This window comes from Gallinula chloropus, assembly GCF_964237585.1.
Source record: "Gallinula chloropus genome assembly, chromosome: 14".
Taxonomy (NCBI): Eukaryota; Metazoa; Chordata; class Aves; order Gruiformes; family Rallidae; genus Gallinula; species Gallinula chloropus.
In genome coordinates, this window is record NC_140099.1 from 4,534,408 (window position 1) to 4,562,205 (window position 27,798).

Consider the following 27,798-nt stretch of genomic DNA (forward strand, 5'->3'; position numbering starts at 1 on the left):
GCCTCTCAAAGGCAGAACTGCTCTAGGAACAAAGCTTTACCTAAATGATACACCTCCTTTTTTTCCTAACTGGGAATTTAGACTTTCAATAAATCCATTACCACCATCAGTGAGAATTTTGGTTCCGATAAAGTGGTTGAGATAGTAATTCAAATGCAGTTAAAACCCTTCCCCCCCTTTTGTCTTAAAAAGCATGGTATTGTCTTGCAATTTTGACTTGTTTATTGACTCAATAAAGCTTTTGACTGTTAACCCTTGAATCAATTTTTTTTTCTTTTGTAGTTTACGCCATGAGTGACAGCCTTTTGAACAACTTAGACAAACTTCTGCTAGAGTTTGGTACGTCATTATATATTTTTAATTAACAATTACTAAAGCAATACATATAGGGATGTTTTCTGCTTCAAATATTAACTTCAAATAAATAGATAATATTAAGGTTTTGATGTTTGCCTACATAATATTTTGTTAACTGTGAGGTTATGGAGGGGGTTAGTAACAGCTATTTAGTAGTAAAATGGCTATTTAGATATTCTGTAAAAATCTCTGTTAATCTGTGTTTGTGCAATGAATGCTGTAGAGCATGCTTTAGTTTTACAGCTCAGCTCATGTATATACATATATATGTGTGTATATACACAGACACACACACACATATGAAACAAATGTTTGTTTTTGTTGTAGTTTTCCAGCTAGAACAGACTACTTATGCTAAGGAACATGTGAATCAACAGATAAATTGTGAGTAGCACTAAATTATCATTAGATGTTGAACACATCGCTTTTGTTTCTTTAGTTCTGGTACATATTCTGTGTTTCAGGGGCGGAAGCAAGCCTAATAATGAAAGCTGTCCCGTGTCCTGCTCTCACCCTATCTCATCTTTTGCCATCAATACTTGCTCATTCTCCCTAGCAGACTTTGCTTTTGCTTGCGACTTTTAGCTAATGCTGTTCAGCTGTCTCATGGACAGCCAGTTTCATGCTGCGCCATTTCCTGCTCTTACTCTGTAGCTCCTCACAGCCACTGGCAGTTCTTTGATTCAGCTGTGCTTGCTCAATACATCTGCCACTTGCCTCCCTTTCTTTCTTCATGCTTTTTGTTCTTTCCAGATTTGGACCTTTGCCTCACTGTTTCTTCTCTCTTTCTGTTTTCTTATAATAATGAAAGTTCTCTCAGTTGCTGCTACCTACTCAAGCCTGCTTCTTCTTTTTAGCAATCAAGCAGCTGGTATATTTATTTGAAATTCAAAACAGTGAACCCAATGAGAAAGTCTTGCTCCACATCAAACTCTTTCCTCCCCAGGACTTACAGACAGCATAATATTATGGGCTTAGGTCTGGAGCGATCTTTCTTTTTTTACCATGCTACTACGTGGAATCACTCACTCATGAGAGTGGATGTGGTAGGGAGACTCTTTAGAGAATCTGAGGACATCTGTACTCATCACTGGTACTTCATAGGTAGATATTGAAGCTCATAACCTTCAGGAAAAAGAACAAGAGAGAATTCTGTTCTAATTGTATTCCTCTTGATGGCAACACTTCTAATAATCTGGACTGATATGTCCAAGCAAGTACTTACTAAGGAGATTATCAATATTAAATTCAAGCATCTTAAACATTGAAACATCTGTAACTCTAAATCTGGTGCACCTAGAATTCTGTTTTAACTCTTCACTCACATAATTGAACCTTGGAGTTGAGTTTTTTCTTAATATTGATGCAAGCTTCTGGTAAATGAGCATGCTTTTAGGAAAAGTCCAAAGGCTGTGTAATAACATGGCATAGCTATTTGTGTTCGGCTCAGCGATAGCTAAATATGTATGAACTCAAAACCAACTCAGTTTTTCAAAAGTTTGGATTAAATCTTACAAAAATTGACACAGAAATAGTCCCACTGGTTTAATTCTGTGTCTGTGCGAGTATTACTTGGCAGAAGAATAGTTGTAGCATTCAGCCTCAGACTTTTAGTGTGAGATTCATCAGGCTTTTGGCTAAAGTCCTTTTACAAGCAGTGGAGGGAAACAGGCACTTTTAGGGTGTGATTTGTCTTACACTGAAGAACGAGTTTAAAGTAGGTTAAATAAAGTAAGCATTGGAAAATGTGCGCTTGTCTCCTCTGATTGTAGCTGTAGCCATGAGTGACTAGATCTGAAGTAGGTGCCTGAATTATAAAGTTAGGTGAGATGGATCTTAGCCACAAGTCCTTGCAAAAGCAAAGGGGTGAGTAGAACAACTCACAGTTGTCAGAAAAGTGCTCATTTATAGAAAATATTAAATGAAATGCTAAGTGCGTAGCTTTGCTTATGTAGATATTTTGTTGTTACAGTTATATTGTGGCAAATCCCAAAATGTCACCTGCAGGATGCTTCCAACTTGTTTTTTTTACAGAAATTAAGCATGTCAGTTGTTCAATAGTTGTGCTTCATGCTAAGTAAAGGCAAGTTCTTGATATAAGATACTGAAAGTATTAAGATATTGGAGACATTCCAAATAGCTCAAGATATTAAAATACATTGAGAATCTTTTGCTTTTCACTGACTGTTTTATCTCAGAAATGTTTTTTTTTTTTCTAGCATGAATGCAGCTAGTATTGGAAGTAAATATATAGCAAGTACTGCAAGCCAGACCAAACTTCAGGATGACCTGAAGTTCTAAAGCTATAATTCAGACAACTCAAGACACATCTGCATAGCTAAGATGCCCTTTCTGGTTAAGTAGATGAGAAGGGCAGGATGTTTGTGATTGGCTTCTGTTTAGGGCCACCAACCTTGGCATGCAGTACCTCAGGGCAGCAGTGATGGCAAAGGAAGATTTGGCACCATAATAAACCTGAAACTTGTATGAAAAAATAAGAAATAAACAGACCAAAAAATTGTGCATCTAGTTGTGCTCATTGCATTGGAATGTGAGCATGCATGATAGCTCTCACGGCTTTTACAGGGGAAGGAGAACTCTGATCAAGTTCAACAATATGGATTCTCACCTAACCACTCACTCAGAAAATGTTGCCATCTGTCTGCTGTCAGAAAAGGCAGAATGAAGAACCTCCCTCAAAAATCTCTGCAGATATTGTAGTGTTTGAGGATGTGTTGCTGTAATGCCTCTTCTCATTAATTACTCTGTCTCCCATCAATTTATCATACATTCCACTTTCCCATGTTGAGTGAATTCCCATCTTATTTTAGTTTCTGTGTTTCTACTAATAACTTGCTTATGTGCTGTTAGTGATGTTTTTATTTTTCTCTTCTTGTAGTCATCTTTCCCATTCAAAACGTTTGTGTTTCTGGACTTCTCTATATGTAAACAAGTGTTTGAAAGAGACATTTATCTCAAGCAACTTCTGTACTTCAATCAGTCTCATCAGTTGCAAGTGTTACCAAGGGCAAAGTGGCTTTCACCATGGTTTCCCAGTATGCTACTTTGAGTATCTGCTGATACAGTGGGCTGCAAAAAAAAAAACCCCAAACCAAACAAAAATCCAAAAGGGTCAGCTTTACCTGTTAAAAGTCAGTTTTACATAGACTGAGATGCACAAACAGCGCAAATAATTTTGTTTCTTTCAAAGTCAGTCTCACAATATGAGATGATAATTAAGGTACTTGCCACAATGCTGAAATTCTGTCTCAGTTTTCAACTCATTGTTTTGTTGGTTTGCTTAATTTCAGACTGCCTACTCATCTGGCACTATCTAGATTATGCATTTTGGAAGGAATTTAGAATCATTCCGAGTGCAGACTTTTGATTTCATGGATATGTTGAAAATACATCCGCTTACTTTTTAATTTTTATTTTTAATTCCAGTGTATACTGTGAAAATCAAGGAAAAAAAGAATGAAATTGCTAGGTTGCAGGAAAACATAAACAACAGCAACGATGCAATTGCTGATCTGCACAAGCAAAATGAGAGCAGTAAGGAGAATTGTAACGCGTAAGTATGATGTAGCCTGAATTTTGAGTTATGGATGGCATTAAGAAAGTCAGTAAGGAAGGAGAGTAAAAATACGTATGTGTGTGTGCAGACAGGAGTGGTCTTAAAGAAAACTTTAGTATTCCCTTATTTTTCTCAAGTTGGAAATCATCAGATACAAAAATTACAGTATTACCCATCCCCTGCAAAAGTAAGTTGCAGGGAAATGGACTACATTTAGGTTTGGTTTAGTTTTTTATAGAATCATCACTTTCCAGAGATCACTGTTTTTGCAGCAAGCTAAAGTATTCAAGTAGTAAGATAATAGAAATGTAATTTTTCCATATTTAGGTGCATCTGAGTTCTGTCAAATTTGAACATCATTAAGAACACTGTTCAAAACAAGTTGGTAATAACTATCAGTGACAATAAAATCCCATTTTGTTCTTTGTTTAACTCTGAATTGGACTTCCTGAAGCTGAAGCATCTTTCCATTCTTTGTTCACAACCTGCTTCATGTTACTCTTTGTTCTATACATATTCTCTCCTAAGATGCAGGAAAACTGTTTGTGCATATAGATATGTGTGTATGTTTACTAGCAGATTTTAGTATAACTTTTACTGCAGACTGCAAAATTGTTCTATGTGCACTGTTTTGATGAATTCTGTGATTCTGTGAATGCAATGGGCTGCACTTGACAGTTTTCTTTATAGAACATTTTCTATCAGATTAGGACAAGTTTTAAATGCATCTGGATCTTAGAAATTTGAAGTTTCTCAAGCAAGAATTTGGCTATAAGGAGCTTTTTTCTTATTAACAGGGAATGTCTAATTAAAAAAAAATTAAAGTATTAGGTATTTGCAAGAGTAGCTAAAAAAACCAAGTCTGTATTTGACAATACAGATGATACAATCCTGTCTTTTCACTGCAGTGTTCATCTCTCCACAATCTGTCTAGATCCTGGGCAGTGGAAGCAATGACTTGTTAATAAATTCTATCAGTTTTGTTTTCTTGTGATTCTACACTTAAAGATATGCCTATAACATATTTGAATTTTGTCTTATGATGTGAATGGAGAATGTTTGTGTTTCTAAGAACAGAGAGAGAAGCACAGGGTTGATGGTGAACTAGGTGGAAAGAGAAGAAAAGAACGGAATCATTAGTGAGTGAAGTGGTTCGCTGTTTGGATCCATTGCCACACAGTACTAGTAGCTACAAAGCTACTGACTTGTAGCTTCATAAAAAGAGTTAGGAAAAGATTTGATCTTCACAAGAGAATTCTAGTTTACATTAAATTCTTGCCTCTAATGCAGTTTAAAATGAACAATTTTGTAAGCTTCTGAAACCATTCACACTACTTCTTAAGATACCTTCTGAGGTTGCAAATCTGCTGGCAGATCCCAAACTGTTAAACGATGCAAATAGAGACATGAAAAATTAAGGGTAGAACTCAGGAACTGATCTAAATTCTTATCATAGAATTCAATGGGGTTTGGCTTAGGTCCTACAAAGAATAATTAATGGCATTAGTGTAAAGAGACTGAAAATGAGAAGTGACTCATTAATGAATACGTGTATTCATAGAAGGACAATGCTTGCAGAAGAGTAGAGACTTTGTGTCTTAAATTATTGAAGATGTCATTTAATGACATACTAAAAACTGCAATAAACAAGCCCTAGCTATAAGATTAGACAATTAGAGCACTTATGAAGTAGAATCATCTTAAACTTCTGAGATTTGTTCTAGTTGATATATACTGATCATGACTCTAATGTTGATTTTGTAAATTCAAATGTTGTTTTGGAGTCACAATCACCCTTGTTGCTGACTAATTGCCCGTAATGCTCTATAGAGCTCTCAAAGAAGCAACTTTTTGTCTGGATTACTAGACATCCTAAGTATATTGAAGCATGTTGGAAGACTTGGAACAAAATGTGGGATTGTTATAGTCAACAAGTTTACAGAAAATATGTTCTATGAGACAGGTGCATTGGGATGCTATTGTGTTTTCTAAATAATTCCATATTGGTCCATAAAACAAAGAACTGAAGGCACAAAATGGTCAAAATGAAAAACATATTTTTAGACAAGTAATGATTTTTGACCAGTATTTAGTTTACTGAATGATTCAAACCATAAATGTTGATCCCAGAACAATAAGAAGTGGTGAAATACTCCTGATGGTACTTATTCCAACTTTATTGTTTCTCTTCTATTTTCTAAATTTGGATTTAAGAATGTTGAGATTTCATGGAAATACATAAATAAAAAAAGCTAGATGAACTCAGAATGTTGCTAATTTGGAAAATAAATTCTTCTCTTATCCCACTAGTTAAACTACAGGATATTTTTTTCTGATTAGTGTGGATAAAGATTTGTTTTTGTACCCTAACTGATGATAAGAAGGACATATAAATGTGGAAGTGACCAAGAACCTCTGTGAAATAGTGATGCATTTAAGAAACCAATAGATGAGTTACTTGAATCCTGCATACCTTGTTCCGATACAGACAGCACCCTTGTACTGTGTTTTTGCATGTCTGCAGTATAGAAGTCATCAGAAAATGTAGTGCACAGCATGGTTTGTACTTTTTTTCCTCCACTGGAAGGCATGGAGTTTTCTGAGTAGAAGATGAACACAGTGCTTGTATGCTAGGGCATTTTTATATAAGTACTGTTAGTTTCTACTTTTAAAAAATTCTGATCCTTTAAAAATTTCTGCTGAATTTGCAGTAGATGTGGTGAAGTTGGATTTTGGAATTATATTTTTTTAATCCCCAGTGGTATCAAACAATTTGTGCCAATAGTGCTAAACCTTCTGAATGGATGCTGCAATTTCTCATTCAGCTTTTTTGTTAACAAAATTTATGACTGAGATAAATGTTGGTTACATGTTGTGTTGTCTCACCACCTGGAGTACATTATTTTTTGTTCAAGGTTATATTACTTCAGCAAATTGTTAGGTCTTTGTTCTTTATTTCCTTGATGGAAATTACATAAAGTTAGCTGTTACTGAAGCTTCTGTCATTCCATCTGCGGAGTGATTGTCCAAATGCACGTTCATGCTTTGTGTGATTGCATGCTACAAACCTTCTAGTTTTGAACCACAGAAAGTTTATCTGCCTCTTTTCTAGAGTTCCTACATCCAAGAAAGAGGCATATCTAATATCTGGACATTGATAAAATATTTTTAGCTTCCTAGTCCAAACTCCATCATGTATTCCCTGAAGTTGCTGTGATTTCAGTACAATGTACAGCATCCTACTATGAGAAAATCACTTTGGTGGGTGGTCTTCTATTTACAGGAGGCTCTTGAAATTATTTCAAGGCTGTAGGGGAACCACATGAGAGGAAGTCCAGGCAAAGCATTACAGAATGTGGGCCCATTAGTTTGCTCTAGAGGAATCTAGTTATGAGGAGGCTATGAGCCACTCAGCACCTCCTGTCTGAAGACAGGTTTCTGGAATGGGTGCATTTAACAGAGACTGATGGCATGAAATATGAAAATCTCTGTGGATGATGACCTGGAGGTAGAAAAGGATGTTATTTGACAGCAAGTGAAGTTCAGATCTCATCTGCTACAAAATTAATTATTAGCTGGTGTGTTTTCCTGTAGGGGCAGAGTTTGAGTTCAAATCTAGTCAGTAAGAGGTGGTGTGTGGTGGACCTGTGATTCCAAACAGACTGGTCACTGCTCCCAATGTCTGGGCTATTGTACTGAAAGACACCATCTTTTTTTTTTCATGGCTGTTTTCTGAGCAAGGCTTGCTTAGCAAATGGAGGAAATTCTGAGTTTGTGATTGCTGCTTGTATTTAGGTATGAGAGAGATGCTGGTGATACCAGTGAGAATGAAGCTGTGTGCATCTCCAATAAGAAGACTGATGATTTGATGATTGAGGATTTATTGATGGTGCTGTTCTGAGTACCTTATAAGTGGATTTAGATGCCCAACTCCTTAGCATTAGACTCCAAAATTTTGTGAGATTCACTTTCTTTATTCCACAAAAAATTCTGGACACATTTTTTCTCTTGAATTTGCAACCTTAAAATTTTAAGAAAATGAATGTATGCATGTGAACACTTTCTGTACTGAAACAATTTGTTTGACTTTCAAAGCATTAAATAAATTATCAGTTCTAGTAAGCTAGTTAAATAGCTTGTTACTTTAAGCCTTCTTTTTTGCACTTTCTCCACAGCTGGAAGCCCACCTATGTAATTCTTAGCAAGCACAAAGAGTATTTGAAAAATGAACTTGAAGCTTTAGAAGAAGCTACAGAAAATGAGAGGTAGCTGTGGTCATATGAGATGAGGTTTCTAGCAGTAATACTTACTAACCTGTCTAAACTGATCAGCAAAGAGCGCAGTCTGCATGAAAAATGGTAGACTTTCAGGTTAATAAGAGTAATTAAAAGAGTTTTCTTTTTACATTATTATGAGGCCATATGTTATTTTGTGGTTGCCAATGTAATAGTATTAGATATGGCTTCTTCAAATTCAATTGTTTCCCAAATGCCTATATATTACAATTTATTCAGAACACTGTTCAATTGCCTACAGTTTCAAGAAAAGCCCTCTGAAATAAAGGTAATTAATGTTTCAGCTTCGGCAGAAATATGAAATACCAGAATATATTTGCAAAAGCATATGTAAGTTTATACAAAAATGTATTTTTTGCCATTATTATAAGATGTCTTCAGGTATAGTGTAATTTCAGTAGTTTCAGATAGTCAGGTTTGAGAATACTATTTAAAAATACTCAGTGTTTATGTTGTTGGTTTTATTTTTTTCAGAAAAGTGATTTAATTGAACCTAAGCCTTAACATCCATATGTGGTCTAAGTCTGGTAAAAATTAGAGGGATTCAGATAATTTTGTGCTTTTCTTTATTTGTGAATATGAATTGCATATGATGATTAGAATATACAAAGTTTTTTGTGTACTGCTGTATATTTCTAAAAATAACCACAAAACATGCAAATTCAACACTATACCCTAAAAAAATAGGTGAGTGGCTCAGGAAAGCCTGGTCTAAAACCATATTAAGACCAGTTGTGGGTAAGATTCCAGTCAGCATTAATTGCAAATTCAATTCTGTTTGATAAGTTGGATTTAAGTTGTTTCACCTTCATTAATTAGTGCATTTTGAAGAAGTGATTAGTTGTGGAATGGAGCCGCCTACATTCAGTGAAATAAAGAGCAGTCCCTGAAGGCTTTCACTGACGTGTTCAAGATGTGGTGTGCAAAGTTAACCCTCTGAAGTTCTGTTTAACACTCAGCTAAAATCGATCTTCATTTTAGAGAGGTTGCTCACCTTTACTGATCTGCTTGTCAAGGGGAGGAGGTTGTCTAGCCCTATGGTGAAAAAAGTCATGGCAGACCCATCTAGAGATCTAAATACCAATTTAGAGGTGTAAGTTTAGGTAATTTAAAATGTTGCCTTTGAATGTTTTATAAGTGTTCTTTTTGCCAGTTGTCCAAAGCAGATGAAATAGTATGCCTGATAGCATTTAATTAACTCAGTTAGTAGCTTATCTGTCTTCTTCCTGTTCAGAGCTCTATATTTGGTGAAAAATAAGGCTAAATTGGCTTTCTATGAGTATATGATTAAGCCATTTTGGCTTTCACTAATTTGAGCTGACAAGCCAAAGAAGCATTACTTTTAAATTGCTTCTTTAGATAACTAGTTTCATTTCCAACATGAAAGTGTTTGATCTGTTTTCCCATGTTCAATTATAAGCCATCATGAGGATAAATCATAAAATAAATTTAATTCATGTATTTTACAAAAGTGGTCTCACAAATATAGTCCCTCTGTACCAGGGTATTTGATGATGTATTAAAATCAGTGAGATGTGCATTCAGCAAATTCTAAACATTTAAATTAGCAAGAAAGACAAGTACATTTAGAACTCTCTGTGCTGAATGTGCTTTTTAGCCTGGCATCTGGGGGCACTGAGGACATACTGCTTTAGATGGGAATATGTTTTTAAAAGATGAGCAGCTGAATTTGTTTGGAAGTAAGTGACACGAAGAAGGACAGAGGAAAAAGTAATTATCCATATAATATTCAGGTTTTTTTCAGGTGCTGTCCTTTTCCCATTGTCATATTGAAACTTTTTCTAATGACTAACATGAAAAGTATTGAACTCTAAATAGCCTACACTTAACTGTGTGAGCTGGAGGACATGAATTACTTAGGAAAAATATTCAAAAGGGACTATTTCTCAAGACTACTATACAAAACTGGGGCAAAATATTAATGTGTGTAAAATTATTTAAAAAAAAAATGTTTGAGCAGTAATTTCAGAAGTTTGAAATGCACCTCCTGCAACAAATTATGTACATTGTAAAAATGTATTTGTAATGCATTATTCATTGTCTACAGCTCATTTCTTCGTTGCTTAGTTATTGTTTGTAGCATCTATTAAATTAAATGCAACTGAATATTTTCCAATTTTCATTCCTGGGAAATTTTGTACAGTATATGCAAATTTTCAGTAAATCAAGGAACTAAGATAACTAATATCTCCAAGCTCACTTATGTAGAAAATCAAGTAGACTTATGTTTTTTTTCTACATGAAGTTTGGTAAGTCTTAGCTCCTGATTTCACAGTGTTGATCTACAACTTCTTTCCCTAAACAGGTGTATTGAACTTCAGTCAAACAGGGATTAGAACCTGGCGTACAGTTTTATTTGAAAATTGAGATCTTAATATTTCTTTTTTTTGTCCTGTGACCAAAAAAAAAAAAGGAAAAAATATGAGTGCTTTTATTTTTGTTTCAGCAGAAGCTTCTACTAGTGAAATTGAACACAAATTTTTCTCTCTTCTGTTGCCCAGCCTATCCACTGGGCAGCCAGGAGCGTCTGCCTTTTGATCAAACTGCATTTAAATGATTATTAGCAGTTTGAGATAAAATATGTTCTTTAAAGAAGAATACTGTATGCTTTGCATGCAATGAGAACTGTTTGTTAATGTAAGCTTTATTCATGGTGCAAGTAAACAAGTGGGTCTCTAGCTTTAGTTGTTATTATGCACCTTAATTTGTTTCATAAAGGAATTTCTGGCTAATCTAAAGGTTTACTAATATCTTATTATTTTTAAATTGGCCTCTCTATTGCTTACATATTCTAGTATCAAGCAACTTTGTGTAATGTTTCTTTCTCAGCTAAGTGACCAGTCTGTGTAAATGATACATACTGGATGTCTGTAACTGTCATTTGTCTTTATAAACATGTGCCATCTGCATAAAAGCTACCATCAAACTCTTACCATGCATTTTGAATAAGTGGCACAGAATAACAACATTAAAAAAAGACATATTTTAATTTCATTTTAAGCAGCTATTAAAATTTTGCTTCCAAATGCAGAGAGAAATAGAGTTGATGGGTTGTTATTATTAATAATTTAAAAAACTTACTAGTTAAGTTTTTAAACTAAAATTAACTAATAACTTAACTGTTACCTGTGTGGGAAATCCAGACTACCTGCAGGTCTATGCTTAGAATTCCAGTGTGAGACATTAAAAACCACAACCAGTTCCTTGAGTCAATGATTCAGCTTTCACAAAAGATACTACTTTTGTACTGGAAATTGCCTCTTATAAAAGCTATGCCTAGCAGCTTTATTGGTGTAATAAAAAACTCATCCCAATGGGATAGTTGACTATTTGATCTCTCATTACCAATCTATCCTGAAAATTCCTTGCCTGTGTGAGAAGACATGGAAAAAAAAGTCTTTTCCAAGTCTTTTCCGCTTTAACACAAGAGGATGGCTGTTCTGTGCAACACCACATTTCTCTCTCCAGATGTAATATTGATCAATTTTCAGCTTTATGTGGCTAGTTACATCCTTTTACATTTTAATAATATTTGTTTGTTTTATAGTACAATTTTTTTCAGAAGCTGATCTAGACTTTTAAAATGCTACAAACGTTAATCGAATGCCACCTGCTTTACTAACTTGTGTCTGTATTAGCATAACATAAGATTAGTTTAAGAGGCAGTCCTGTAAGAAGCTGAGCATTCTGGCTCCTTGCCACTTAACTTAAATAAGTGTTTGCTTAACCTTAAGCATGAATAGTCCTATTATTTTAGTGTGAGTAATGTACATGTCTAAGGCTTCCCTGAGTCAGAGATTACTCAGCATCTCCTTGGAGGCAGTTCTTAGTTCAGTGATGCATCAGGCTGCTTGAAATATGGGATGCTATGCCAAATTCTCCTTCACTGTAGGTGTGATACAGCTCACCTGAAAACAGTGAACTGTGGCAACATACACTAACAGAGAATTTGCCCTGCAGTGAGTTTCATGGTAATTACACTGGAAAAAAAATTGTCATCTTCCAGGCTGCCTTTGAACATGGTATGGTCTACATTCCTTCCAGAAAACTGATGTTTAAATGTGTTTTAAGTGATGAGTGTATTCTTTGATGCAAATAGCATAGTCTTCCTTGAAAGCAGATGGAAGATAAAAAATAGAGCCAAATAGTGGTATATTAAATATAATCTACTTTTTTATTTTCCATGACAGCAGCAGTTCTAATTGAACTGATACATGAATGCATAGTTGTGTGGTTGGGTTTTTTTTCCCCTTATAAACAATGGATTAATGTGTAAAAAAATTAAATAACATGTATTTTTATAGGAAAATGTATCAGGATTACATAGCCCAGTATAAAGAGATTTTGAAGCAACACCGTGAGAAATATGCAGAAGCTGCTCTTGCGCAGGAATATTACAAAAAAAAGAAAGAGTTTGAAGAAATCCAAACCAGAGTTTTGAAACAGTCTGAAAAATATAAATTGAAAGAAGACGCTTCCTTGGATGTTATGGGTACTTCTATTATCAATGCTTTTACAACAGAGCCTGTTGGTATGGTGCTGCATGTTAGAAGTGCTATACAGAAATCTGTTTGTCAGCTAATAAAGTAACAGTAATATTATGTACTAATAATACTAGTATTCATTCCTCCAACTTGTGAATGTAATGGAGAGGTCTAGCATTTGGCTTCTTGGGGTAAAAGTCCTAAAATTACTTCAGAACAAGCCTCTCAAAATATTAAATTTATTTTTCATGTCTTTGGTGCTATTTTTAATGGCATTATGGTCTGTTATAGTGCTATTTCTGTTATGTATGCCAATTAAAAAGATATGCTCCAGATCTACTAATTTATCTTGTATTTGCAAAGAAAACTAGATTTGTGAATTAATGATCTGAAATCTTTTTCTGCAGAGCTGGTTCCTTTCAAATCCATAAATGACTGGGCTGTGCATATGTATCCTTGTTTTGTACTGTTTATACACTTTACAGTATTATATATTACAGTTTGTATTTATCTTCCACAACTTTCTGTTAAAAGCATAGCAATTATTTATGTTTAGAAGGGCAGCATTGCTAGTTCCTTGAGAAAACTGAAGGTCAAATAATACTCTTTGGTTTAAATTTATGGGACCCTTTTGAGGGAAGAAAATAAAATCTCACATGATCACATCAGTCAAAATGCTTCATTAATTAGATTTTAAGACTTGTCTAAGAAATGTAGGCTTGTCAGAACTTTCTGTTCTTCTAGCATTTTGTGTTTATGGCATAGAGGGATCAAGGGTCATATAGGACCCCTTGCTTGAAAAAAGTAATATATTCCATAACATAAAGTGCTTCTTCGAGGCAAAAAACACAGGAAATGTTAAAGCTTGCTGCAGCTGCTGCACAAGAAGCCGCTCAACTAGAAAAAGAAGCAGAGGAATTAGAAATGAAAATAAATTACTTCAAAAAGGTAACTGTATTTTAATTTATGTAACTACATTTTATATATGTAGTTATATATACCACCTCTGTATTTTTTGAAACATAAAAAAGTAGCCTATTTTCAAACACATGGACCAACAGGATGATTCCAGTATTAGTAATTATGTTTCTATAGCATCACTTATGTTTTCTTGGAGGAGTCCATGAATATGAAGGCTCTTAAAGCCTGCTTTCTGTTGACCTCAGTTTACACCATATTTTCCATCGAGGCACTGTGTCACAGTGACTTTTGTGCTAGCTCAAGAGTGCCAGAGAACACACTTCAAAGATATAGCAGGGCCATTCCTTAGTGAGCCCCAGGACATGAGTATTCGGCCTTCACAGGTGCTACTGGTTTTTAAGGTTTTGTTAATGTGTTAACTAAATATTCTTTACAATAAGAATCACGTAAATTTTTTTCCCAAATAAATATATGTGTAAATAGTATTCAGAGGTAAAACTGACTGATTTTAGGCAGGAGATCAGTGCAGTTCCACTGACTAGAAGATGCATTGATCCTAAAAGGATAGTCTTCCAAAAAAAGCACTTGGTAGGCATGGCATTTTGACTCACTCCTCTGCTGGAAGGTAAAAGATCTCTCCTAAGTCTGAATAGTGCAGTAGACCAATCCTCTAAAGAGTCTGGTAAGTTTTTATTGCAGCTGGACACTTTTACCTCTCTGGACCAGATGATCTAGGACTCTACTGCTGTGCCAGCTGTGTCTGCTTCAGCCAGCTTTATGGTGATAAAAGTTGGTGTTTTCTATTTATATTTTGTGATACACTTTGACAGTCATAGTTGCAGACTCAGGTTTCTAATGTGGTATGTGCTGTTTAAACATGCAGTAAGAAGGGATGTGGTGAAGTTATTTGTAACCCTGAAGTAGACCATGTAAGGAGCTCCTTATTTTAGACATATAGGATCTGTGCTCAAAACCTTCTGTGTTTATTCCAGTTTGGTCCAACTAATAATTGCCTCTCTTCAACCTTGTTCAGCTTATTTCTTCAGACTTGTCTTGGTTACAAACCCTGTGCACTGATTCATCAGGTTTAGAAAACATTTGCAACACATTGCTATACTTTTTCAAGGTTTTTTGATTTTTGTTATTTGTTGTTTATCTTTTAAGACATTTGAAAACACTACAGAAGATCAAAATAAGTTTGAAATGACTGAAGGAAAAAATCAGAAAAGTCTAGAGAAGCCAAAGGAATTTCAAGAAAGGTACACTTTAAATTTACCTCTTTCCCTTGCTTTTATCCAGAGCACTATCTCAGCATTTACACAAAGATTGCCACAAACCACAAATCATTGCTAAATAATGATTGACAAGCTTCACTAATCCTGGTAATGTAATTTAATTATGTAATTGTAAAAAAGTTTTATATTTCTTGAGATTAAGGTGGTGGCAAATTTTGATTCTAGGAAGAGAAGTGTATCCAGAAACATATTATTAAAAAATATTTTATAGGGGCCTTTGCTCCTCACAGCTACTGCTGATAGATCCATGTGAATGGTTTTATAGGTTTTGAATGTGACTGTGCAGTTAGAGATAAAATAGATTAATTCTACTCAACATGTATTTTGGGAAAATGAGTCAGGGTTCCACATATCATTTGTCTTCAGCTCTAAACTGCTTAAGAAATTTAACTCTTAATTTAGCTCTTAAAAAGAAGCATGAGTGAAAGTTTCATAGACAGGATTAATGGCTTAGTAAATTAGTCAGTGGTCATTTACAACTGGGACTCACTTTAATTTGAGTTCAATTACAATGCCTGAACATCACTGTCAGGACTATCTCACGCTTATCAAGAGACCTTGTAAATGTTGAAACATCACCCTTAGAACTGATGTTTTTAGATCAAAATCCATATTAAACTGAAAATGTGTCCAAAAGTCTTCATCCAAGTGATTTCACATTATGATGTGCTTGAAAAAGAAGCTTTCTAGGGCTTTAAATAGGGATTTAGTGGAGTATATTTATAGAATATAATGTGTCATTTTAATAATCCTTAAGATCTTTCCACAGGGGCATTTTAGGTCTTTAATATCTTCTTACAGACCTATGGACCATTGATTACTATCTGTGCTTTAAGCCCTTACATCTGTTTTACCTTCTTAGATAAACTTTTTTTAAATTGGCACGACCTCAGAAATGTAGTGAAACAGGAAATCCACTTAGTTTTAAGAGTAGATTAAAAAAAAAAAAAGGATACATTCCCTTTGAACTTTCCAAGAAACCCTCGTACGTTCAGTCTGCAGAAAGCAAAATGCCAGTTAAAAAGACCCATTATAAAAGGCTGAGATCTGTGCTCTACACATGGACACATAAAAAGGGTCCTCGTGGAAAGGAATTCATAGGGGGCATCCCTAGACCTGCTAGTTGGATGTTTACCTCTGTGTCATGGAGTCTTCAGGTGTTTGTACCTTCACCTGAGGTTGTGTCTTGATTGCATACAAGTAGGTATTTTTGGAGATCTTACTGAAGTAATAATTCCACGGCTTTCATCATGGTTATAAGATGTTGTAAACATGTTTACACTATCCTGACTCCTTTAAACTTCCATGTATATACTTTCATGATGTAGCTTATGGTATCAGACCATAACCTGATTATTAATTAATATGTTTTTCCCAGAGTAATTTAAAAAACTTAGGTCAAAGATATCCATAACATAAAAACTTGTAGAAAAATGGCATAAAAAATGTTTTTAAAGTTCCTTATCTGGCATTAGTGTTTTTAAAAAGAAGGTCTTCAGTGGGAACCTTAGATGTATCAGCGTAACTAACTACTGATGTAAAAATAGGTGTATTATGAATCTGTGATTATAATCACAGTGAAAAAAACACAAACATAAAATGTTCTAAGATAATGAGTCATGAATTAAAAACCTTGCAGACTCAAGACCAGGTACAAAAATATAACAACAGAATATGGATACCAAAGTCTCTTGTGAGATGTTCTGCAGTCAGTACAAGGTTACTACTGAGCAAAGTGAGCTTTGTGGAGAAAAAAAAAAGAGATGTTTTCACCTTCTGACACAAAAGAACAAGAAGAAAGAGTTGTACTGTGAATCTCCACAAACTGATGTAGATCAGCGTGAAACCAGCAGCATCAAGGGAAGGAACTGAACAGAGCAATGAAAGCACTGAGCAGAACAATGTACAAATTAGTACCCATGAAATGCTTCAGAGAGCTACAAGACAAGAAGCCAGTTTACAAGTTGATGAATAGGTGCTGACATACATGTTGTCCTTTGGGCAGCAGTTCTTTTAAAAGGCTTGGAACATTTTAGTTCGAATCACTTATTGTTGGCCAGCTAGTCATTGATTAGGCTGACTGCAAAACACATACTCCTCATAGAGCTGTTTTCTCTGATTAGTGGGCTTTCGTAGCTCACCAGTTACACAGACAAGTATCATAGTTAAAACTTCTAAATCAAGAGTTCTCATCAATCACCAAACAGGACTCAACTCTTTTGAAGTCCCGTTCTTGATTTCTCAATTAGAGGTTGTATTTATTACATAGAAAGGCTGGTATCTTGAACTGTGCTTTGGCTTGTATCATGTTCATTCTCTCTGCTTTCATAAAATGTTTGAGAGCGCTTTAATTCTGTCATTTTCCAATTCTGAGTTGGGTTTTTTGTTTGGTGTTTTTTGTTTTGGTGTGGCTTTTCCTCCCAATTTATGTATTAATTCCACCTCTGAATACCTAAAATATCTTACATTCCAAGTGAGATATTTTCCCTAAAACTTCTTGTAAAGGATATGTTGCACTGACCAAGTAAAAAAAATTGTAATATAATTCTTGGAAAATTACTTATAAAGCTGTTTCTGGATTTCTGAATGTAAACATACACGAACTGTCACCCCCATCCTCACCACAACCTCATAGGCAATTATTAGTTACTAGTTATTATGACAGTTATTAAAGGTCCTGCTTCCCAAAGGACTTGCTGGCCTGTGCCTGGACAGAACGCTGAACATGGCTTAGTAGAGTATCCTGGTGAATACCACAGCAGCATCTGTGATTCTTCATGTGTATAAGCAAATACACTTGATTCCTATAGTGAAGATAGTGATATGCAGGCTTCATTATGCTACAATGAAGAAACCCCTGCTATGGAAATGGGACTTTATTTTGACTTAAGAATATCTATTATTTTTTCTTTGCACTTTAGGAACAAAATGTTATCTATTTCGCAGTATGGATCAAGATAAAGATTTTTTTATCTACTTGTCTACTAACAATGAAGTAGAGAAAGGAGACAAATGATCTTTCTTGTTGTTACTGCAATTGGGATTATTTTGAGCTTCAGTATGCAGTTTGATTTTTCTTTCAATGGTTGTTAATTATGTCAGAGAAGATGTTCGTGGGGTTTTTTCAATAGATTTTTTTGGAGAGGGAAGGGAACAGGTGTATTGCATATGCATCAAGTTTAACTGTGCACACTTTTGGAAGGCTTAGTTACTTAAAAAGTACATATCCTAAGGGGTTCTGAGTCCTGTTTGTAACTCTGCCATCAATAGGTCTTTCTGAATAGATATGCATTGTTAAAGAATGCATGCACTCATGGAGAGTCAATTTTTAGAAATGTGGAGTTGTCTGTTAGGCTCTACAGAAGTACACGAAAACTGACTCCAGGAACGTTTAAAACCACAATTTGGCATTCCAAATTCTGTTAAAAAATGGTTTATGGTAATCTAACCCATGACCTCATCAGCTACAGCCTTGTTCAATTGATTTTTGAAGGATGATTGTGGTAAAGTGTGCAAATAAGCCATTTTAAAGAGAGATATGCAGTTTTAGACAGGGCCCTGTGCTTAGGTTTCTATTTCTTGTTGGTTTTGCAGTCTCTGTATCTGAATTTAAAGGCAATCCAGTCATATACACATCTTAGTTCCTATCATATTAATTCTTGACACAGAAAATATCTATAATTACTGTAACTAAAGGAATATGGATTTTTAAAAATCTTTTATTATTCATGGAGTGGGGTGTTTTTTGGGGGTGGGTAGGTGGTTTTGATTGCTGAATATTATATGATATGTGGTTTATACAGTGTGTTAGGTCTCAGTCCAACACCACACTAGGTGTAACTTTACAGGTGAAAACATTCTTTTTGATCAGTTATTTGACTAAAGTGCATTCAGGGTTTTATGTGATCACAGTTGTGCATGTTTAATATGCTGTTAGGTCCATGTAGGTATCTTAGCCAGTGCTTCGAGTTTGGTGTTTTTTTTAGCAGTGTTGCTAATTTTACTTACACTACCTTAATCCAACATTTAATCTTATTTTTATTTAAGAAATATTTATGAAAAATTTATAAAAGAACAAAAAGACCGACTCAGTTATTCATTTGTTCTGAATAGCATTGTTTAGTCAGCTATAAACCAGATGTTGTAGCTAGAAGCACAGAGGCACTAAGCAGGAATGCCAGAGAGAAAATAAAATAGAACTCATTATTTTAAAAAATGGTAAATGTTCCTGTGGCAAATGGCCACTTTACCCTGCATTGTTCTGCTAACCTTTGTCTTTCTACACTGTAAAAGGCTATTTACCCTACACAGATAATTACCCCACAAGTGAAAACACTTGCTGCAGTTTTCTCTTTTGTGTGTGTGTAGTGTGAGTATTCCAGACAATCTCAGAGAGAAAAAGTGGTTTTAAATGTGAAAATGTGATTTCAGAGCAACAATAATGAAGTACTTTAATAAAAGTGTAAAACCTCTTTGATACTGACAAAATGTAAGTCAGCAATGTTCTTATGATTGCCTTATTACTACTTCATGTTTTCTGCTTTCAGCAATATTCACTGTCTGATATTATTTAAAGAAAACTTCAATTTTTATCAACTGCTGGAGATGAAAGATTTAGAGCCTTCATGGCAGCATGCATCTCCCTGGAAAACGCCACTTATTTTGAAGCAGTTCTATTTTATGATTTCCTTTCCTTTGCAGTTGTTAACTTTATTTTTTTGGGTTTTTTTTAGGATATTTGAAGAGAGTGACCGTCCATCTTTGCTAAATGAGAAACATCAGCTGTATAAACCATTGCATGTCCCCTGCATTCCTCGGAAATTAGCCCAGCCTGTACAGAATATTAGATTCTCAATACAACAAACAGAAACAGGTGCAGTGTGAGGATTTGGGTCTATTTTTCTGGAAATGAATGAAAACCATGATAACAAATCTAGTGAACTGCTCCTCTTGTGATGATTCAAGCCAGGCTTTCAATGCAAGTGGGGTATATACTTGTCTTTATGTTCTGAAAATTTTCTATGTCTAATTCCTCTCTTATTTGTGCAATGAGTCAAGTAACACACCACACATTCCTAATGCATAGTGTCAGAAATATGGGAAACTTACCTTTATCACTGTTTGTATAAATAAAGTAAATATTAACTGAATATTATTTGCAGTAAATTGATCAATATTTTTGTGTTTTGTGATATTTTTCTTTTAGCTCTCTGTTAACAGGAAAATTCATAAGTTTTGTTCCCAAATTCAGTAAAATAATGCTGTGCTTTGGATACTTAATCATATTGACAATATTAAGTAGTATGTTTTTAATTTAGAGGGAGAAGAAAAAGAACAGCCTGTGGAACTTTCAGTGGCCACTAGCAGTTCCTCCACCCTTGCAGAAAACTCGTCACAGGTATGCAGCTCTCACACCGGTAAAAACATGAGATTATATAATCTGGTTTATGTAATTGTTTAAATTTAAAATATTTCAAATATACCTAGTGCCATTATCTCCCATAAAACCTGCTGACACTGGAACCAGGATGCTAATCTGCTATTACTTGGCAATCATATAAAAATCCTTCTTTGCTCCCATTTCTAATTCAGCTGAAAATATGTACTCACCAAGTGCAACTGGTAGTCACAGAAAGCATTCTAATGCCAAAGTTGAGGTGGACTATCTATCCAAGTAACTTTGCATAATAGTTATTAAAACTTAGAGTAACCTCTGTAGATTCACTTGGCTATAGACATTTTTTTGAATTCTAAAGGAGAAACATAATATTCTGTTACTGATTATTTGTCAGTAATCTACTTCATAATGAAGGATTTCATAGAGGGCTAAATGTGCAGGATGCCATACAGGATTTCCTACACTGAACAGCTCAGTTCTGAAGTTTAATCAGCAATAAAAATCTGGGCTGAGAGGAATGAAGCCACACAACCTCTAAATTAATAAATAAAACCACAAACTTTGTACACCTGGGGAGTCCACAGCTAGATTTTCCATCTCTCTCCTTATAAACATCTAGTTCCTTAAATATGCAAACACAATAAAACAATCTAGAAACAAGCTGGAGGAACAACTTGCACTGTTAGGAAGTCCACTAATAAAATCTCATTAAGTTTGTGAACATTCATAGGACTAATTGATTGTTAAAGAGGAGTACTCATATAAGATAAGCTATGGCCATAGGAGATAAAACAGTTTGCACCTGTGTTTGTCGTGTAGAAGTGTGGGGATGTTTCTCTACCAAAACCTTTCATTATAAGGCACATTTCACTGGATCTATTTAAACCCAAATTTCTATAACAAAAATTAAGTAAAAAATTAACAAAACTAGTTATCTTAAGAATTTCAAGGGAACTGGAGCATGGAGAGAGTGAATCACAAAATGGTCTCGGACAGAGCCTGTGGTAGAAGAAGCCTTCATAAGATAAGACAACGTGGCTAGCCTGAGTGGAACAAGCCCAGAAGAAATTTCAAACAATTCTGATTTGTTACTGGCTGAAGGAGTTGAACAAGATGAGGATGATGGAAGGGCTGTTGCCAGGGTAATCCAGAGATGAGGATGGGAATCTGGGACCTAGTGTTGCACTTAGAGAATAGTGGGAAGCAGTAAGTCAAGGTTAAGGGAACTTTAAGAAAGGGTGCTAGCAACAAGGAAAAGAAGGTGGAGTCTGAGGAAAAATAAGAAAGATTGGAAGAAAGGAGGTTGCTATGCTTTAGAAAAGGAGTGCTGTAAACAACAGGAGTTGAGCTGTTGAGACAGATCTGCATAACCGGCCCTTCTGTTCCCCACCCCAAACTGAATTAAATTCGATACATTTTTCAAATTAAAACCAAACCAGAACTAGCAGCTCCCTGTGAAATAATGTGTTATCTGATGCTAAGGCACAGATTCCTAGTGCCACTCTGTCCCTTAAGGAACAAATGCACGCTACATACTTAGAGTTAGGGCTTCTGAGCTGATGAAAATCTGCGAGGTGGAATTATTGCCAGGTTTTATGCAGCTTTTCAATCCAAACAGGACACATACTCACTGATGACATATTTACTCGCTTTGACCTTCTGAGGTTGAGACAGGCCACAGTGATATTGTTGAAGTGATAATCTTGTATGCTGCCTCATTTGATTTTTTCTTTGCTGTGTTGTAGACGGTTATTGACACGGCAGGGACTAATAATCCACAGATTGCCCAGGTTCCATCAATAGGAAGCTTACAAAACCAAATGGAATTCAGGTAACTTTCCCTTAATAAAATAATTTTCATGCTTGAGATTAAGGTTTATGGAAACAATAAATATTCAGACAAACAATAATTTTGTTTTTTAGACTGATAGTTCCTCCGAAGCAGGCAACTTCTAATCAACAGTTTGAGAGTGAAAATGCCATAATAGGTGAAGTACCACTGTTGTTGTTTGGGGTTTTTTTGAAGGGTGTGCAGTTACTGTATGGTGGATCACAAAATTATGAGGGGGAAAAATCTAGGGTGCAAATTTTCATTCTGGTATTAAGAGGACCACTGTTTGTATGTGTTTTCCACATTGATTTAATTCAAACTTTGAGTATAGCAGACAGGCAGAATCCTAACTTAAATAGAGACTTGAACTGCTTAGTAATGTGGGATTCAATAAAAGGAATCTTCCAGCATCTCTTGTAAATCCATGCTCTAGTCTGAAATTACTTCAGTAAAATGAATTCCAGTCTGAAAATCTGCCTAGAAGGCACGAGAAAAGGCAAAGACAAGGGATATAATAAAGTCAATAATTTAGGAATCTTGAAGCATCAGATTAAGATTATTAAAAATGAAAATTAACTTGAAAAATACCTACAGAATGTTTACAGAAAAAAACCAGGATAGTTACAAATACACCTAATTACAAATACACTGAGCTTCAGTTTAAATATGTTTTTCTTCTAATTATACTGCCAATTTAAATTGGCATATCAAAAATTACTGTCTTTTAAATTTAATTTTCTTTTTTTAATAAATAGGATCCTAGTTATGTGTCCTGAAACACAGGAACTTAACCCACAGTGTCTTAAATGTTCTTTAAGATGCACTTCATCAGTGTCATGTGGATGTGCTTTTTGTATTGTTTCCACCTGGTTTCTGTTGACTGGTATTAGCACTCTCAGAGGGCAATAGCTGGATTAGACAAACAGCACTCTCAGGGAAAAATAGCTAGGTTTGAAGAACAAGCCAAACCAGATGGCCTCTTTGGGGATCTGCTTGGTAGAGTACCATGGAACAAAGCCCTGGAGGGAAGAGGGGGCCAATAAAGCTAGTTAGTATTCCAGGATCACCTCTGAGCTCCAGAGTGATGCAGTGCAACAAAGAGGAAGTCAGACAAAAACATCAGGATGTGTGTGGATGAACAAGGAGCTCCTGGAGAAACTCAGAAAAGGAAGCCAACAGAGGGTAAAAGCAAGCGCCAGTAGCCAGGGAGAATACAGAGAAACTGTCTGAGCAACCAGGGATTGGGTTAGGAAAGCTAAAGCCCTAACAGAACAACATCTGGCTAGAGACATCAAGAACAGGAAGAAAAACTTTTATAGGTATGACAGTGATAAAAGGAAGACTAGGGAAAACGTGAGCCTTCTCTGGAAGGGAACAGGAGTCAGTGCTGTCTTTTTTTGTACAGCAAATGAAGAGGCCAAATGTGATGAAAACGGAGCAGAAGACGAGCCAAAGGATTCTTCACATATGCCTCAAGTAAGCAAAGCATTTTTTATGTCATAAATAATTATTTTATTTAGAATAGTCAAAGTATCTTGACATAGCTTAAACTATTGGGAAGAGGTAAATCTCAGAAATTGGCAAAGTGACTCATTATAAGGCACCCAACAGGTGCCAAAACAATCAATGCCTTCTGATTACTAAAATAGTGATCATTGCTTTTGATCATGTCAGTGTTCTCAGGGTTTTTATGCTACCATATGTACAATTTTCATCACTGTGAGCTGATGAAACATTTAAAAAAAATGTTTGCATTTGAAACTCTTTTGTCCCACAAAACTATAACTAATGGGCTCTGTGCTGGCTATGGGGTCTGTATGGCTCCACAGGCACTGCAAGTATGGTGAATGTCACTGTAAGCATTTTGTTAAAATAATTTCATTATTTATGACAATAGAAATAACTGACTAACATTAAAACATATAATGAATATATTTGTATGTCAGTGGACTAATGGTACTTTTGTAAATTTTATGTGCCATAAACATTACTGTATATTACTTTTTAATAGGACATGGAAACATGTTTTCAATCAAATGAAGATAATCCTGGTGCAGCAGAAGACAGTGCAGAACACTTTCTAAGAGCACCTGAAGCACCTGAGTTTGCAGGAACACCTAAATCAAAGGGAAAGAAGCCACAATACTCCAAAACACCTACGTTTGACTTGTATGATTTCAGCTTTTATGTTGATTTTGATCTAAGTTGTATTTATGTTTATTGTATAAGCATTTCTGCTTTTTTGGAAAGGTACTATAGGAAGACTTCTCTAGAAAGCTCTATTGAAAGCATTTTCTTTTTCTTAGTTATGCTAGGTAATTTATTAGGTTTTCTTCTTACAGTATCATTTCCACTATAAGCTGTTTTGAAAGAGGGGGGGACTCTGCTTAGAAACATGTAAGAGCTCCTTTGGGGTCTTTGTAGCTCCTTTGCTAAAATTATTGTCTTTCTCTGCAGTAATACTTGTTACACCAATTTCTATCTTTAAACAGTTTTTTTGATAAAAAAGTAGGGAATCAGTAAGAACATAACCTCACTTTGCTTTAGAGTTCTGTTAATCATAGAATGGCTTGGGCTGGAAGGGACCTTAAAGGCTGGACAGCCCCAACAGGTGTTACCTGTTCTGTGTTGCAAGAAGTAATTACTGATGGAAACTGTGGGAACCTAAGAAAGTGACAAAACAGAAAAATAATGTTCTAAAACTAGAACAAAAAGAAACAAACGGAAATGATACTTTTTTTTTCCTTTCTGTCTTTACAGCATTCACAATTTAGGTTGTGAAGAAGGAACATCAAAATCTCCTGGTTTCTTTTCTCTCATGAACTTCTCCCAGAAGTCACCTGGCTTTAATTTATTTGATTCTTCTGTGTTTGGGGCAGAAAATTCATCTGATGAGGTAAAAATAAACACTTGAGAATATTAAATTTCCAGAAAGAAAAATTACACTGAGAAAACAGCATTGACAGTGAGTGAGGTTTTTCAGACTGATTATCTTTGTATCAAATAATTATTTTACTAACTTTCTTAATTTCACAACTAATATCCTTTGAAAATGCTTATCTCTTTTCCTGGCTATCCCGCTATGATAAGTTCTGATCAAGTACAAAACTTTCATGTATGGGCAAGATATGACTTCTTGTGACTAGATTCACAAGAAGGCTTCTGGTTCAGGGTTGCAAAGCAAAGCTTTAGCTACCCCAGCAGAATTCACAGCTCGTGTGCCTGAAGTGGGGAATGAGGTAGTTAATTTTCTTCCCCCTCCATTTTACAAAAAACGCAGAACACTGAGAAAGGACCAGTTAGGGATCACTGGCAGTGTAGATTCAAACCCCACTATGCAAATGAGAGAACTGAACCCAGGCATCTCCTATTTCAGTGGGTGTGCCCAGTCTTGACATTACCAGGTAAAAGCTAAAGGAGGGAAAACACTGGGGTTTTTTTGTGTTTGGTAAGATAGATGCTGTTGGTATCTCCTAGCGTCAGTGGCGTGTAGGACAGAATAGACTGGTGGGCAATTTGTGAATTGTTTAGGCATGAGGTAAGTATCAAGGCACCTAGTGCAGTTAGAACTCACCTTATTCTCTGCCAGCTGAGTGGCAGAAACCAAGATTTTATCAGCCTCTAGCAGTCATGTGGGATTCTCTGAAGTTAGATGAGGATTTCAAAGGTCTTCTTTTGGATTTAAGTAGTTGTTATAAATCTAGCACCTCAAATCTAACATCTAACTCTTCTCAAGACTGACAAATTGCTATTCTGCTTCTGTTGCTGGAAATTATCAGGTCTTATTCAGTAGGAAATAATTACATTGTTGCTTAGAGGTTTTCTAAATTGTCACAGAATGAAATAATTTTGAATATTTTCAGTTTAAAGAACAGCAGGAAGCCAGATCAGATTTTGGTCTGTTCTCAATCTGGTGTTTTTATCCCTGAAGAAACGAGGGAGTGTATTTGCAGATGTAAGCAAATACCATGAAACCTATCTCATCAAAGAGATTATCTTGCAACTTTAGGGACTGATACGTAGGTTTAAATGCAGGTTTTGTGAAAGCTGCTAACACTCACTGGGATATTGTCTTTGTCACTAAAAATAAATGAACTAATTAAGGAGCAGCATTAGATCTTATCTTTTATCTTTATAATTTGTTAAATAAAATGATTGTTTACATTTCAGACAGATGAAAACTATTCCATAGGACACCTGAACACTCTGTCCCCACAGAAAGATATTAGTAAGTGTGGAAACTCACATGTGCTTGTGTATAATATCTGTCTTACACTTACAGGACTGACAAGCTTGTGATCCTGCTTAACAGAACACCTTTATCTTTCTAAAGGGATGTTCAGTTCTATTGTAGTTCAGTGGTTTATTGTGTTCATTTGTAATTTGGCTAGCTTAAAACTTTCCTTGTGTGTTTGACTTCAAATGTATGAGATTCCAAAAAAGGGAAGTATAAGGAAGAAAGAAATAGGAATAGTGTTAGATGGGCTTGAAACAAACTGAAAGGAGCTGCAAGGCAGAAGAAATATTTAAGTGTCAAAGCTTTTCTGCTTTTAAAAAGATCAGTTCTTGTAATGTAGAAAGCTGTAGAACTTGGTTAATACTACTTTTCAACTTCAGGGTGCTAGCTTAGTGTTAGAAATTGTTGGGTATTTCCCTCCCTCAACTAAAATGAAAATAAAGTTTCCATTAGGTGTAAGGATCCCTTTCCTCCAGCGCATCTACTGCACCACACACTAGGTGCTGTTGGCAAACTTTCTGAGGGTGCCCTTGATCCCACTGTCCATGTCGCTGACAAAGATGTTACAGTGCAGTTCCTGACCCCTGAGGAACGCCACTTGTCAGTGGTCTCCACTTGGACATGGAGCCATTGACAGCAACTCTTTGAGTGAGACCATCCAGCCAATTCCTTGTCTACCAAGGGGTCCACCCATCAAATCCATGTCTCCATTGGTACTTGAATGATTGAGAGCAACATGACACCCATGTCTCCTGTTTCTTTTTGGAGAGGGCCCACATTGTCTCTCATTTTTCTGTTATCACTGATTTACCTATAGAAGCTTTTCTTGTTGCCCTTGATGTCGCTGGCCAGATTTTGTTTTATCAGGGCTTTAGCTTTCCTGATATCTGTTTACAAAGACCTCTGTTGCTTAGTATTCAAAATATCTCACACAGTATATCATGCAGAAGTGTTTTGTTGTTCTAAATCATGCAAGTGCTTCAGATTTCATTCTACATAAATTTTAATAATGTCCTCCTTGAAGTACCATTTCTAGTGCAGAAATAAATGCACAAGTGTTGGCTGGTACTCAGGGGGATGTTGGGAGAACTCTATTGTTAAAGAAATGTATTATGCTGAATGCAGTATTCTTTCAGTAAGATTTAGTCTAATAATAAATATAATCTCTATTCCATACAGGAAGCTTGTTTGGGAAATCAGAAAATGAGGATGCATTTACCTTCCCCTTCCCCTCAGAACCGACTTCTCATGCATTTGGAAATGGAAAAGATGACTTTAGTTTTCCATTTGCATTTGGACAGGATCAGAGATCAGCACAGTCTCCTTCTGTGAAAGGTTTTCATTCTTCCTTACAAAATACAAAGCCATTTACATTCTTTTGA

At 35.5% G+C, this 27,798-nt stretch overlaps 1 protein-coding gene across 1 annotated transcript; it reads left to right on the top strand.

Annotated features, from left to right (window-relative positions):
• Positions 1 to 290: 290 nt before the first annotated feature.
• On the top strand, positions 291 to 27,798 carry LOC311197007 (protein SIX6OS1; the record flags this gene model as incomplete). Its single annotated transcript, XM_084270695.1, has 17 exons — positions 291 to 339; positions 685 to 741; positions 3,805 to 3,931; positions 8,110 to 8,199; positions 12,555 to 12,742; positions 13,142 to 13,184; positions 13,562 to 13,682; positions 14,820 to 14,914; positions 19,684 to 19,823; positions 20,269 to 20,348; positions 22,094 to 22,179; positions 22,272 to 22,336; positions 23,585 to 23,655; positions 24,191 to 24,348; positions 24,940 to 25,075; positions 26,350 to 26,407; positions 27,596 to 27,798. 17 exons carry the CDS (start codon positions 291 to 293, stop codon positions 27,796 to 27,798), a joined length of 1,767 nt encoding a protein of 588 aa, XP_084126821.1.